The 14420-nt window shown below is 45.0% G+C and overlaps 1 protein-coding gene across 2 annotated transcripts in view; it reads right to left on the reverse strand.

Moving 5' to 3' along the window:
- ADD2 (adducin 2) overlaps window positions 1–14420 on the reverse strand; it is a gene marked incomplete at both ends in the record, with an annotated part of 38326 nt that overhangs the window by 23700 nt on the left and 206 nt on the right. For both annotated transcript variants that reach the window (XM_080814685.1, XM_080814684.1), the window contains 5 exons: window positions 731–874; window positions 2302–2451; window positions 5118–5198; window positions 5614–5765; window positions 12569–12707. In XM_080814685.1, the coding sequence (XP_080670811.1) occupies window positions 731–874; window positions 2302–2451; window positions 5118–5198; window positions 5614–5765; window positions 12569–12707 (666 nt within the window). The remainder of the gene's footprint in view (window positions 1–730; window positions 875–2301; window positions 2452–5117; window positions 5199–5613; window positions 5766–12568; window positions 12708–14420) is intronic.

Raw genomic sequence — 14420 nt, forward strand, 5'->3', positions numbered from 1 at the left:
ACTGCAGGGAAGCAGCATTCTCATAACTAGACACTGGGGGAGGAGAGGGTAATGTGCCTATAGGAAGTAAGAGTTCTAAAATGTGTATCCCTAGGAATGTATCCTAAGGAAATGATCTCCAGCACTTACAGAGATTCAGCTAGGAGGATTTTCATCCTGTGTTGTTTATATCAAGGAACCTTCCAGTGTCCAATCACAGAGGACTGTTAAGGTAAATGGTGACACAGCCATTTATATGATGAGGTATAATCTAATGATTTAAAATAGTGATTTAGGGGTGCCTGGGTGGCTCAGTGGGTTAAAGCCTCTGTCTTCAGCTCAGGTCATGATCCCAGGGTCCTGGGATCGAGCCTTGCATTGGGCTCTCTGCTCAGCGGCGAGCCTGCTTCCTCCTATCTCTCTGCCTACTTCTCTGCCTGCTTGTGATCTCTGTCAAATAAATAAATAAAATCTTAAAATAGTGATTTAGAAAATATTTAATAATATGCAAAGGTGTTTACTGGATATTACTAAGGGAAAAAAGGAAAATAATTTTATGTTCTTAGTTTGCTAAAGATATGTGAAAGCTTGTGGAATGCATGCCAAAATCTAGGGATAGTGGGATAAAGAATTTCATTTCACTGTTTTGTTTACGTGCAACTTCTACACATTGTCCACTGAACACATGTCACTCATGATGTAGGCTTTGGGCAATCCCACCGGAGTGTCTTCCCGCAACAGCTGAGCAAACCTTGCAGGTGGGTCCAAGGCACTTCTGCAGGCTGATTCGATCCGCTTCCTGCTCCATCCCACCATTGAAGTCATAATAAGCCATGTCCCCCACTAGCAGGGCGTTGTGGGAGACAGGCAGGAGGCCACACTTCATAGCCGACACCTTTAGTGAGACAATGGAAGTGTCAGCACCTTCAGCTCCCCCATCCCGTCTCTGCCCTTTCCTCAGAGTGGCACAGCCAGGCTCTCCTCTGGGGACCAGTGGGATTGGGAGCAAGCCCTCAAGAAAGGCACTGCCCTTTGACTCTGCTGCACCTGGCTGGGCTCTGGCTTTCTGTCTGCTTCCTCTGATGTCTTTCCATCACCATTTTGACAGCAGTTACATCAATATACCTCTCTCTAAAATTGCTACAAAGAATGCCTTTGAGAAAGCTAGTTCTGCTGCCCACCCCCCTGCTTTTCTCTGTCCTAGGACTCTGGGAAGAGGTTGGGGGTAGTGGGGCTACCTAGCACCAGGCTGGAGTGAAGCAGGGTCCAGGGCCTCTGGGCTGAGCTGGTGGAAATCCTCAGCCTTGAGGTCAGTGCGGAAAGAGGGAGGCCCATTGAGAGGCCCCCTTTAACTAGTGACAGGGCAAAAAGAGTACCAGGGAACAGGGTTAAATTCCATGCTCCATACCCTGTCTTTTATTAAAAGGAGCACGGAGAGGTTTAGGAGAGCCTCTTGCTTTTGTTCCCTCATTCTGCCCCATGAGTAAGCCAGGGCTCTTCAGAAATGGATACTCAGCACAAACAGATCATTCAGTCTTGGCCCAAATTCTGGGAAATCTGAGTGCTCATAACTGGTGTGCTTCGCAGAAAAACCCTGGGCCAATGAGGAGTCTGCTCTGCTCCTGCAGGGGTAAGGCCTGGAAGTCAGTAAGATGGGTTGAAGGTTGAGAGGACACCCAGACCTGCTTGGTTGTTGCCTTTCCAAGTGACATTACAGTGCTTTAGGTACACATGGAGAAATTACCAGAGCCTCTGAGGGGACAACCTGATCCTTGAAGGTATTCCTTCTACTCTCTCTGAGTTTTCCTTGCTCCTGTCCTCAGCTCGCAGCCTACCCTGGGCTATGAAAAGTGGACAAGTCCAGGTTCCCACCATCTTATGTTTTATCAAGCTCTCTCCTCACCAGAGCCTGGGGTGGGGGTTGGGGCAGGCACCAGCCCTCAGTCCGGTAGGACTGGACTGAGTGGAAACATAAGAGGTGCTGTCACTCGGGTAAGTGGGACTTGTGAGTGTGTGTAGTGGGGGGAGGTGGACATAGTAGAGCAAACACTGCATATCTTTGCCTCATGTCCCCAGATGAAGACTTCTGTGCTTAGAAAAATGGAGAGGATTAGGGTGACCACACTGGATGTTTCCCCTCCTCACCTTGTCCTGAGTTCCAGGAAAACGTTCCAGAACTGTTTTAAATAAGGAGACTGACACTAGCTTGGGGGGTGGGGGTGGGCTTAAGTCTTTCGTCAGGGAGCCCCTCAGAGAAGTGGGCAGCATGGGCCTGCTGCCAGCCTTGGGGACAGAAATGCTGGCCTGGGAGCGGACACTCACGGCGGCAGTGGCTGGTGTGTGCAGATGGATGACACAGCGCACGTCGGGTCTGGCTGCGTAGATCGCCGAATGCAGACAGAAGCCCGTGGTGTCCACAGGGAAGCAGCTGCTGCCCTTCTCTACCACCTCTCCCAGGATGTTCACCTTGATCTGGACGGGGAAGAGAAACTCAGAGGCACAGGGTGGGGACGGGGGGGGGCCACTCAGGACTCTCCCAGGAGGTAGGCCATACCCACTGCCTCCAGGATTGAGGAGCAGGCTAACAGGAGAGTTGGCTGAGTATAACTCAGCAGGGAAAACGCTAGAGCGGAGTTTCTCAAACTTGACTGGGTGTAAGAGTCACCTGGAGATCCAGTCAAAATGCAGATTCTCTGCAAACTGGGGTGGCCACCCTGGAGAACAGTAGGGAGGTTCCTCAGAAAGTTAAAACTAGAACAAACCTATGATCTAGCAATTGCACTACTAGACATTTACCCAAAGGATACAAAAATACAGATTTGAAGGGGCACGATAGCCAAGCCATGGAGACAGCGCAAATGTCCATCGACTGATGAATGGATAAAGATGTGAAGTGTGTGTGTGTGTGTGTGTGTGTGTGTGTGAACACCACTGCCTTACTATGTCGAGGGCCAGCCAGAACCATCAGCAGATGTACACACACACACACACACACACACACACACACACACACAGTGGAATATTTCTCAGCCATCAAAAAGAATGAAATCTCGCCAATTGCAATGACATGGATAGAGCTAGAGTGTATTATGCTAAATGAAACAAGTCAGAGAAAGACAAATACCATATGATCTCACTCACATGTGGAATTTGAGAAAGAAAACAGATGAAATATGGGAAGGGGAAAGAAGGAGTGAGGGATTCTTAACAATAGAGTATAAACTGTGGGTTGATGGTAGGATGTGGGTGTGGGAAGGGCTAGATGGGTGATGGGAATTAGAAAGGCACTTGTTGTGACGAGCACTGGGTGTTGTATGTAAGTGATGGATCACTGAATTCTCCTCCTGAAACCAATATTGCACTGTATGTTAACTAACTAAAATTTAAATTAAAAAAAAAAAAGCAGATTCTGATTCAACAGGCCAAGAATGTGACCCAGGAGTCTGCATTTCTGACAAGTTCCCAAGTGATACCCATGCTGCTGGTCCACAGAATACACTTTGGGTAGAGATGCTAGAAAAGAGTGAATCACAGAATTCTCTAGGAGCAGATGGGAGAAGTCTTTGATCCCAGTAAAAGAGGGGGATCTGAGAAACAGTCCCAGAGAGTAACACCTAAGCTGAAACTTTTTGGGTTTTTTTGTTCTTTATTTTGAATTTTTAAGCATCATACACAAAAGTAAAGATAATAGTATGATAGATACCCATTTACCAATCATCCAAAAGCTAGATCTTAAAGGACAGGTAGAAACTAGTCACTGGTCTTATAACCTGCTTTTGAAGCCAAGCAGCTAGTAGGTGTCATGGCTAGCAGTCACACATTGCATGTGTGCGTGTGTGTGTGTGTGTGTGTGTGTGTGTGTGTCTGACTCACCTGCTTACAGTGCTTCAGCGGTTCTGCATGTCCAGCAGAACAAAGCCAAAGCGCCATAACAATGTTCTTGGTGCCATGTATCATCTGGTCCCCATGCCCCTCTCAGCCTCACTTTGAGACCCTGAATACGTGAGTCAGACGCAGCCCCTCATTGTCCTCCCAAGTGCACCAGGATGTGGCATGTGCCTGGCTTTGTGCAAACCGTCCTCCTCCTGCTGAGGACACGGTTCTATCTGCCCAGTCTCTCCCTACAGCCCTGGTCTAAATCTGCTTCTCCTATGGGCTCCTGGAGACTTAGCTCCTTCACTATCAGGTCAACCCAGATGTTCCTCCCTTGCCTCTTGCACATTTTCTGGGCTCTCCATCTTTCCTGCCATATGGGAGCCTTCTTCACTGAGTTTAATCATTGTCTTGCCTGCCTCCCCAACTAGTCACAAATGCCTTTAAGGCAGAGCCTGTGCTTCCTTGTGTCTTTGACCCTAATGTGGCTTGGCCATGACCTCCTTAGGTGGCCCTGTGCAAGTTACTTACCTCCCTGGGCACCAGCATCCTCTCCTGCCTGTAAAGGGGCTTTGGCAGCCCTCAAGGTCCTACCCTGCCTAGATATTCTGTCACTTTGTCAGCTGACTCTTTTAATTGCATACCTGGACTCCACTGTCTCAAGCCCGGCAGAGGCCCTGAGGTGGTACCCTCTGCCCTCAGGCAAACAGCACAGCAGCTGTAGCCCATGCATCTAAGATCCCCTGGGCCTCTTCTGCTTGTAAGACGGTCCTTTCTACTGTTTTCCTCTTCCCACCCAGGAATCTTTGCTGATTAAGACCAACTTCTGGAAGTTTCTTCCTACTATACCTAAAAGGAGCAAGAGAACCAAAGGGGTCCTGAAAGCTATTGCTAATGGTATAGCACTAAGCCAGTTTTGCACTGCTTTGAGACAAAGTGGTGTCTGTTGTTTTAATATATTCCCCAAACTAGGAAGACCTCCCCATTCCCAGGCTTTGGGGACCAATCGCAGGCACAGAGGACCCCAGGCCCATCTCCTCCCCCTCCTCCCTTCTATTGCACTGACTGCCTGCGCTTATATTTGGTCTCATGGTTGGGCTGTGCTCTGGGCATCCTGCTTTGGGGCTATTTGTCTTCTCTACCCCCACCAGACCACAAGCTCCATAAGGGACAGGACAGCAGTGGCTAGTCTAGAGATGACCTGTCACTGTAGGTTGCTGTCATTTCAAGAAGCAATGGGCAGCGAGAGGCTAAACTATACTTACCAGGCTGGATGCGGTGACTTCACTGCAAGAAACTCCCTTGGGGCTAATCAGGAAGTGATCCTGCTCCTTGTTGACTCTTAGCTGAAGGGAAGACACATGTTCTCAGTGGCAAGGAGACAGTGGGGTCATTTCCAAGGACCCTCTGCATGAATCCCTTCTTCCCCTGAATCCACTGCACCTAAAACTCCCAAGAACCCTTATCTCTCCCCAGCACCTGAGAGATGAAAAGGACCTGGCCTTTATTTAGAACTGGAGCAATGGAGCTATAAGAGGAATCTCTCAATGATCAAGGATAGCCCTGGAAATAGGATCCAGGAGTTCCTAGCTCCTGCTCCAGGGAAGTGGCCATGGGAAGCTTGTCTATTTCAGGTGACCACAGTGGTTAGAAACGTTGGAAGGGCTCAGTGCATGGCCATGCCTACAGGCAGGAGCACCCCCTTGGGATTTTGTCAGGGCCACACATAGCACCCACCCCATCCCAAGATACTCTGCTCACCGTGACGTAGGTGTCGCTCAGCTGGGCCCAGCCATAGAGGTCTAGGAGACGGTAAACGCTGCTGATCTTGCACCGCATGCTCCGCTCACGCTTGGCCAGGTTCAAGTAGTCAGCTGTGTGGAGGTCATTGATGGGCGTCATCATGGAGAAGTCTGCAGAGAAACAGGGTGGGGACAGGGCAGCTCTCAGGGTTAGGGCTGCTGTCTGCCCCCCTTCCTTCTTCGTCCTAGTCCCCTCTACATTCTCACTGGCACTACAACTGCACAAGACACTTCCATTGGCAGGGAATTAAATACTCTTTGACCCTCATCCAGGGGGAGAAAATCCATAGAATGGATAGTTGTGCCCAAGGAAGACTTCTGCTTATTCATGGCATTGCTTTTGGTCAAAAATCATGGCAAGATTCAAACCACAGAATGAAGGTTTCTCAAGATGCCAAGCTCACAATAAATCCTAAAGATGGACATTGAACAATAGCAAGAATAAGTTTCTGAGTGGAAATATAGGCATATTTCATCGCTAGTTTTAATGAATATGCTAATCATCAGACCTGCTATTGTTTATTGTTTTAAACTATACCATGTAATATAACTTTTCTTCTGCTTTGGAAACAGGGCAAATCAGAAAGCCAAGTCAGCCAGGAAGTAAATTTGTCAACTTCTTCTGACAAGTCATAAACTTCCAGAAGTCACTGTGGCTAGCTGAAGGGTTTCAGGCTTCAGGTGGGCCATCTCTGCTCCCCTCTGGATGTGCAATCCCTTGGTTATTTATGGTTCTTTGTGGGAATGGGAGATATGGAAGGGAGTTGGAAACGGGCCTAGAGGGCTTGATGGTCTTATCTTCAGGGCCTGTAAGGAGTCTAAGAGGTGGTGCCCAGTCTGTCCCATTAAAAATGATGACCATTCCCTGCATGCCTCTGGAAGGCATAAGAGGGCATCTGACTGAGCCTCAAGACTTCCAATTAGTCGGTGTCTAGAAACCAATAAAAGAATCAATAGGAAAAGGTTTTGGCTTAAAATGATGTCTGGCTGGAAGCCTCCTCACACTGCCTCTCCCAGCATCCCACTAAAAACTTTAATGGATTAAAGGCCCTTTAGAAGCTTCCGTCATCTCAATAAACTCGTTACTACACACTATGATCTCTGTCCTGCATCAGGTTTGCCATTAGTCGTAATGACGAGATGGTCTGCAAAGGTGAAGGGTGACCAGGTACTGTTGGGGCTACATAAGGCAAGCAGAGGAGACCTCGAAACACCCACATCAGGAATATGCACCCAAAAGCCTGTGCCCACCAGAGGAGGGATACCTCCAGGGCATGTGTCCAGGAACCAAAGCTGACAGAGAAAGAAGTGGTCCAAAGGCTCAGCTGAACTGGCAAAAAGAACCACGAAATTCCAAATTCAATAATTTCTCATTGGATTTGGCCAGTCTGGGATCCCTTCCTGTGCTCTGCACATTCCCCAGACAAGCAACTACCTCTTTACCTCATCCCTACCAGCAAGAAGGAAGGCATGTCCAAAGTATAAGCCCCTCAGACAAAGCCAGGCAGGGAGAGCTATTGTTGGCAGGGTCTTCAGACCCAGACTTCTGTAAGTCCTTCTCTTACAAATTAACTATGGAATCCCAGAGATGTCCAGGAGGCCAGACTAGGTCTAAAAACACGTCACATCCTCTGTGTCCTGTATCAGTGTCCCTCTCCCCCACTCTGTGGAGCTTTGCTGTAAGGATTACCCCACCCACAGACCCAGAGCAGAAGAGACCAGAAGGCTCCACAAGTGTCCCAGAGCCTCTGCTCTCAGGGTTTCAAGAAAAAGAATGCTTATTCTGACCAGCCTCACAAAAGTTAAGATGACTGAACGTCAGGTTTATGACTCAGATCTAACCATGTCAATTTACTCAGGGGACCTAAGGAAACACAGGAAAAGATGAAAAGTCCCTAACCGACCCCAGGGAAGCTAAGACTGAAGGATACAGGACTATAAAAAAGAAACCAAAATAAAAACACAAAACAACCACAAAATTCTAAGGCAAATGGAGCTGGACAAAGAACAGCCTATCTGCGCTTGAACTCATGACTCTTGGAACTTCCCCTCTCCACATTCCCTGACTCAGATACCCTGGACATGCCCTAGTCAGATTTCCAGGCATCCAGCTTTCTTCCTGATGGGTGCTGGTCGGTGAGGCAGAGGGAATGCCAGTCAGCTCTATTTCTCTTTCAAAAGAAAAACTATAAAGACAGAGACATGAAAACGATGAGAAAGAATAGGATACCTCTGGGAGACCAAGACCAGAGAGCCAGCATACAAATAATCAGCACTCACATAATAGAAAAAATTTCTGTACTCAAAAACAGACCTGTGTAAATAAATTATAAGGATTCACTACATTCCACAGGGGAAAGTCCATAGAGAGAAAAAGCCTACAGTTATATGCTTCCTGGCACTTTTCTGAAATACAAGGATACGGGAGGAAAATACACAAACACCTACCAAAAAAAATGTTGGTTGCCTACAAAGGAACAAAAAACCCCTGCTGTTTCAGATTTCTCTGTTGTAGCAGAGAAAAAAGAAGAAAATAAACAGAGGTTGCATATAAAGAAAAAATAAACAGAGGTCATAATATCATCAAAGTAGAAATCAGGGAAAGCCATATTCCTTTGGAATATTCATCCTTGGCAGCAAGAAAGGGAGCAGAGCAAAAGCACACGCTCCCTTGACAAAGCCAGGCAGCAGGGGCCATGATTGGGAGGGCCACCATGGAGGTCATTTTACATGAATTAAACATATAATCCATCATGAAGCTATAGCTATAAAGAACATTTACATTTTGAATAACATTTCATCAAGATATAAAACGAAAGCTACAGTAATATGAAGAGAAATGAGCATTAATTAAATATACAGTGAAAGACAACATGACACTCTTTTTTTACAAAATAAATGAAAATACAGATTAAATGCTATGCCTTGGAGATAGAGTCTATACCTACATATCATTAAAAAATGATATTATTAGGCCACAGAGAAAATCTCAATAAATCTCCAACATAGACATTGGCCACATTTTCTAAACACAGTGCAATCAAACTACACATTATCAACAAACCCTTTAAACAATGCAAATTCAACCACTTGGAAATGAGAAAACACACTTCCAGATAAAAATAGAATAAAAATAAAATCTTAGAATTTTAAGATTAAAAATAAAATCAAAACAGCAACTGCAAACTACCTAGAAATTAACAATAAAGGAAATATTATATCAAAATGCATGGGGTAAGATGAAACTTAAACTCAGAGGAAAAAAATTCATAGCCTAAAATGTCTTTATTATTGAATTAAATATGAAAATAAAGCATCCATTTTATTATGCTTTAGAAAACATAAAAATAATAAAATAAACCAGAGAAAAGTTATGGAAAAGAATTCATGAATAGAAAAACAATGAATGGGAAATCATTCATTGATCAATGAATTGGGAAACTAGAAAATTAGTAGAGCTTTTAATAATAATAATAGTAGAGCTATTAATAGTAGAGCTATTACAGAAATCCAAGAATTGGCTTATGTGAGAAGATCTATGAATAAACCAACATCTGGATTGGCCATAAAAGAAAGTGGGAATACACAACACCAGGAATGAGAATGGGATGTCATCTCATTCACAGCAGAAAGTTTAAATGATGGAAATAATATTAAGTCACTTTAACAATTTTGAGAATCTCCATGAAATGGATTTTTTATTTAAAACATATGATCAAAATTTACTCAAGATAGAGCAAAATAAATTTTTTAAAAACCTGATGAAATTGTGAAAAATGTTATAAAAAATTTTCCAGATATGGATGGCTTTATAAGTGAGTAATAAACTTCCAAGGAAGAGATACTTCCTATCTTATTTAAATTCTATCAGGACAAAGAGAAGGATGGGGATCACTTTGATTTATCTTATGAAATTTTAGCCTTAAAACTAATACTAAATGAAGACTGTCCAAAAAGTAAATTTCTGACCAATCTCATGTATGAATATGCAAATCCTGAATAAAAGTCTAGCAAATCAAATCTAGAAGCTTATTTTCAAAAGAACGCACCAAGAGCAGGAATAACTGATTTCAGGAAAGAAAAAAGAGTTCAATGTTCAGAAATCTATTAACATAATTCATCACATCAATAGTTCAAAGAAAGAAAAATCAATAAATGCCCAAATGCATTTTATAAAAATTCAACATCCATTTCTGAGAACCCACATTGAACTAGAATAAAAAGATACTTCCTCAACACAATAATGAACTCAAACTCTTGTGATAAAGGATTTCTATTAAAGTCATAAGTAAGACAAGGATGATTACTCTCTAATCTATTACTAAGCATTGTTCTGAGGGTTCTAATGGATGCAGTGAGAAATCTGGAAAAAGAAACCAAAGGGTAAATGTTGGAATGAAGGATTCAAAATGATCACTATTTGAAGGTTATGTGATTTTTCTATATACAAAACCCAAGAGAATTAACTGAGAAGTTATTCGAATTTAAGAGTTCCATAAGAAGCTACTTTCCCTGGATGACAGCTATAACCAGAAAGAAAATGAATGGAGAAAAAAATCATTTAAAATAACAAAGTTACATAAAATTTCCAGAACAAACTTCACAAGAAATTAGTAGGGACTATAAGAAAAGAACTACTAACCTTCTTTAATAGACATTAAAAAAAAAAAAAGCAAATAAAGAGAAGACATACATCGTTTCTGAACAGACTTAAAATTCATTTGTGCAAATGTTTTAAAAATACCTACTCTGTACCAGCTACTTTTCTAAATCTAAGACGCTATTCTAGGATACAGCAGTGAACAAAACATACAAATATCTTTTTCCCCATGAAGTTTATATTCAAATATATGAAATTGTAAATTTATAAATTCTCCACCAAATTAATCTATTTATTTAATATAATCCCAATAGGGAATTTTTGAGTATGGGGTGGGGGCAGGGGAGGCTTAACAGAATAATTCTTAAGTTATTTTTAAAAATAATTAAGGGTATTTGTCCCATTGGATGATAAAACAAGGGGAAGGTATTTCTGAGTGTGCTATCAAAATAAGAACACACAAAGGAAAGTAACAATGGATTCGGCTGCATGGAAATTAAAGAGTTCCATAAGACAAAAACATCATGAACAAAACAGGCAAAGGAGAAACTGGGGAAAAACTGCAATATATCTGACAGATAATAGGGAAATAGCCCCAATTTATAAAGATTTGAAAATCCATAAGAAAAGAATGCGCGGGTAGGAAAATTGGCAAGGATTGGTTGTGACAGGCAATTTACTACAAAAAGAAAGTCATCCTAGCATGTATATGAAAATATATCCAACATCACGAGTGATCAAATAAATGCCCATTAAAACACAGATAAAGGACTATTTATCACCTATCAAATCAGGAGGATGAAACGGATGGTATAAAACATACTACAGATCAAGGGGGAGGAAAAGGGCACTACACTGCATTGCTGGGGGGAATGTAAATTGGTTCCATCTTTTCAGGGTAATGTGGCATTATGCATTAATGTCTTTAAAACATGCAAATACTTTAATACAGCCATTCTACTTCCAGTCATTTTTCTTTAGAAAATGGTCATACAATAAATGAAAGGATTTTTGGCACTGTTGTTCATAAGAGCAAAAAGTTGTAAACAACTTAAAAGTCTAAAAATGGAAAACAGTGCAAAATAATCTATGGCATATTCAGTCATACCACAGAATAGCGTACTCTCACCAAACGTTATATTATAGAATCAAGTTTTATTACATGAAAAATTAGTCAAGATATGTTAAAGCTATCAAACTTGCATGTATAATACGATTCCATTTTTGTTTTCCTAATTTATATATGTTAAGAGAGAAAGGCTGGAAGGATATACACCAAAATACTGAAAATAGTTTGTTTGTAGTTGTAAGAACACAGGACATTGATTTTAATTTCCCCTTCTTGATTATTTTCTGAATTTTTCATCATAATCCTGTATTTATGTTGTTGAGGGAAAGTGTTTTTTTTTTTTTAAAGATTTTATTTATTTATTTGACACAGAGAGAGAGAGAGAGATCACAATAGGCAGAGAGGCAGGCGGGGAGAAAGGGGGAAGCAGGCTCCCCGCTGAGCAGAGAGCCGGGCTTGATCCCAGGACCCTGAGATCATGACCTGACCCAAAGGCAGAGGCTTAACCCACTGAGCCACCAGGTGCCCCGGGAAAGTGTTTTTTGATGTTTGTTTCTTCAAGGTTGTGGGCAGAACTTGAGAGCTTGAGAACCCAGGAAGAGGGTTTCATGTCCAGCCCTGGCTGCTTGCATCCTTGTCTATGGAGTCAGGTTGGCCTGTCCTGTGGGCACCAAGATACTGGCTTCAATGGCCTCCTCCCATCCCTACCACTCCATCTGCAAGGGAGTAGCTCCAGGAGGTTGAGGAAAGAGCAGCCTGAGTCAGGGGCTGCTGCTAGCACACGAGATTTTCCTTCAGTTCTGTATGCACAGCTAGAATAACAGGGAGCAGAATTTGCACTCTCCACTCCTGGGTCCTCAAGCAGAGGCCATGTGAGAGACTTGGAGTTACAAAGCTCCTCCCTTCTTTTTAACCCACTTATGAAGGGGGAAGGAAGAGTCACATAGAGGCTGCCCTGCCTCTCAGAATGGTGACACCATGTTATCCTGTCCCCTCCCCCAACAGAACCAGAGAGAGGTTTTCCCGTAAGACGCCGTCCGCCTTCTACTTCTGGGCACCAGGAATAATTCCCCTGTGGGTCTTTAAAGCTAGCAGCCTCAGAAGCAGAGCCAGGTACCTCTTTGGCTGCTCCCCCAGGTCGGCTAACTCAGCTGCACCACTCACTCCGTAGCCTGGCAACCAACCCTCTTCCCCACCTCACTTCCTCCACCTCTGCTCCTGGCAGCTCCCCAGCTCCCCACGTACTCATAGAAGATGTTGGGAAGACCGCGTGGGAGGTGCTGGCCATGAAGTCCGCGATCTGCCGCAGGGCCCAGATGTTGGAGGAGTTGTTCCCCTTCTTCATCTGTTCCTGGATCAGGCCTTCCAGCTCCTCCCTGAAAGACTGAAGCAGGCCCCAAGGTGCTGGTCCCCCCCGTGGGTCTCATGGGGGAGACTGGGGACCCCTCTTGCAGGAGCCCACCCCATCTCCTGGGTCAACGAGGCTAGGGCCACACATGGGATCCCTAGGCCTCAGAGGACATTGGGAATTCCACTGGGACCTCAGGAGTCTCCCCAAACTGCTGTTTGGGAAGCAAAAAAATGTCCTGTGGGCAGTAATCCAGATTCCAGGTCCTCCCTGGGTCTAAGTGATACTCAAGAAGTCCCTCCTACGTCCAACCCCCCAACCCCAGCCATCAGACATGGCAGGGCTTCACTTTAGTAATTAAGAGACACTTTAAAAAGCAGAACTGGATGAAAAAGTGTGCCGTCTTCCCTGTCCATCAGCCATGCCTATGGTCCTTCTGGACCTCAGTTTCTTCAGATACTGAAGGATGTGCTGTCCTCCCTGTCACTTCCACTTCTACGTCCTACTACTCTAAGCCTGGCTTTTCAGACCATAAATAAGGCATGCCTGTCCACCAGGTGGCAGCAGGGAACACTAAGATGGAAAGGGGGGGCGCTCAGGTGTTGGTCTGTCTATAAAAGGACAGAAGAAACATGAACTCCTTTTGTCCCACTTCTTGCCTGAGAATAGAGTCCTACCCATTCAGGCCCGAAACTTGGGTTGGTACTAACTCTGCCACTTCTATCACACCTGTCATCTCTCTTACTCCTACCCTGGAGTTTTTCCATCATCCCAAAGCTTTTAGTACCTGCCATATTCCTCCAGGCTCCTCAGACAGCGTCACCTGTCACGGAGACCTCAGGCCCATTACCTCAGTGGTCCTCTGTGAAGCCCGAGCATTCACTGTGTGCTCTCAAACAGGGTCACACGTGGCCCATCTACGTGTCCTGTCTCTCCAAAGCCCAGTGGGGACTGAGGCCGAACCCATCTTGGCCGGCACCTGGAGATGCCAGCTCCATCCCGAGCTTCCCAGCGCCTAGTATCATCACTGTTTCCTGAGGGTCCCCCCAGCTCTACTGGCCTCACACTCCCATCTCCTCCCCCTGCTCTTCCTCTCCTCACCCAGGGCCTATGTCAACCTCCCACTTCAGTGGTCCATTGGGCCCATGCTTTGTTCTTCTCAAAGCACCACTAACCTCAAGGATGAGCTCTGTCTCCATGCCATGCAGGTACCAACTGACCTCAAGTCTGGGGCCACGGCAGGGTGATCATGCCTTGCCCTCCCTTCCCTGGCCCATAGCACCCTGAATCCTTCACTCTCATCACCTCCTGGGGCTTCCAGACCCTCTTCACCTCTGCCCCATGCGTGTCAACCCTACTGCCCCAACAGTGAGTTCTTTGTGATGTTCAAAAACGGGGGCCCCAAGCCTTCCACGCCCTGCTGGCCTCCGGTTTACAGGAATATCCCTGTTAGTTCATTGTTAAAAATTTGGGGAAGCCTGGAAACTGAGGCAGGACTCCTGTCTCTCAGACCCACCCACTCCCAGTACCAAGCCAAACCGCCTGCACATAAACCAGGTTTTTGCCATCTACGAGTGCCCAAGGAGAGAAGGAAACCCCCACAGCGCAGGGCCCGTCTTGCTCAGCGGGCTTAAAATTGCTGCAACACTGAGCAAGTCGAAGAGGGGTTGTTTATCTTTCAGGTTCAGCCAGACCAATGGGCGGCGCCGCCGGCTCCCCTCCCTCCCCCTCCTCTCCTCCTCCCCCGCC

This window comes from Martes martes (assembly GCF_963455335.1).
Source record: "Martes martes genome assembly, chromosome: 9".
Lineage (NCBI taxonomy): Eukaryota > Metazoa > Chordata > Mammalia > Carnivora > Mustelidae > Martes > Martes martes.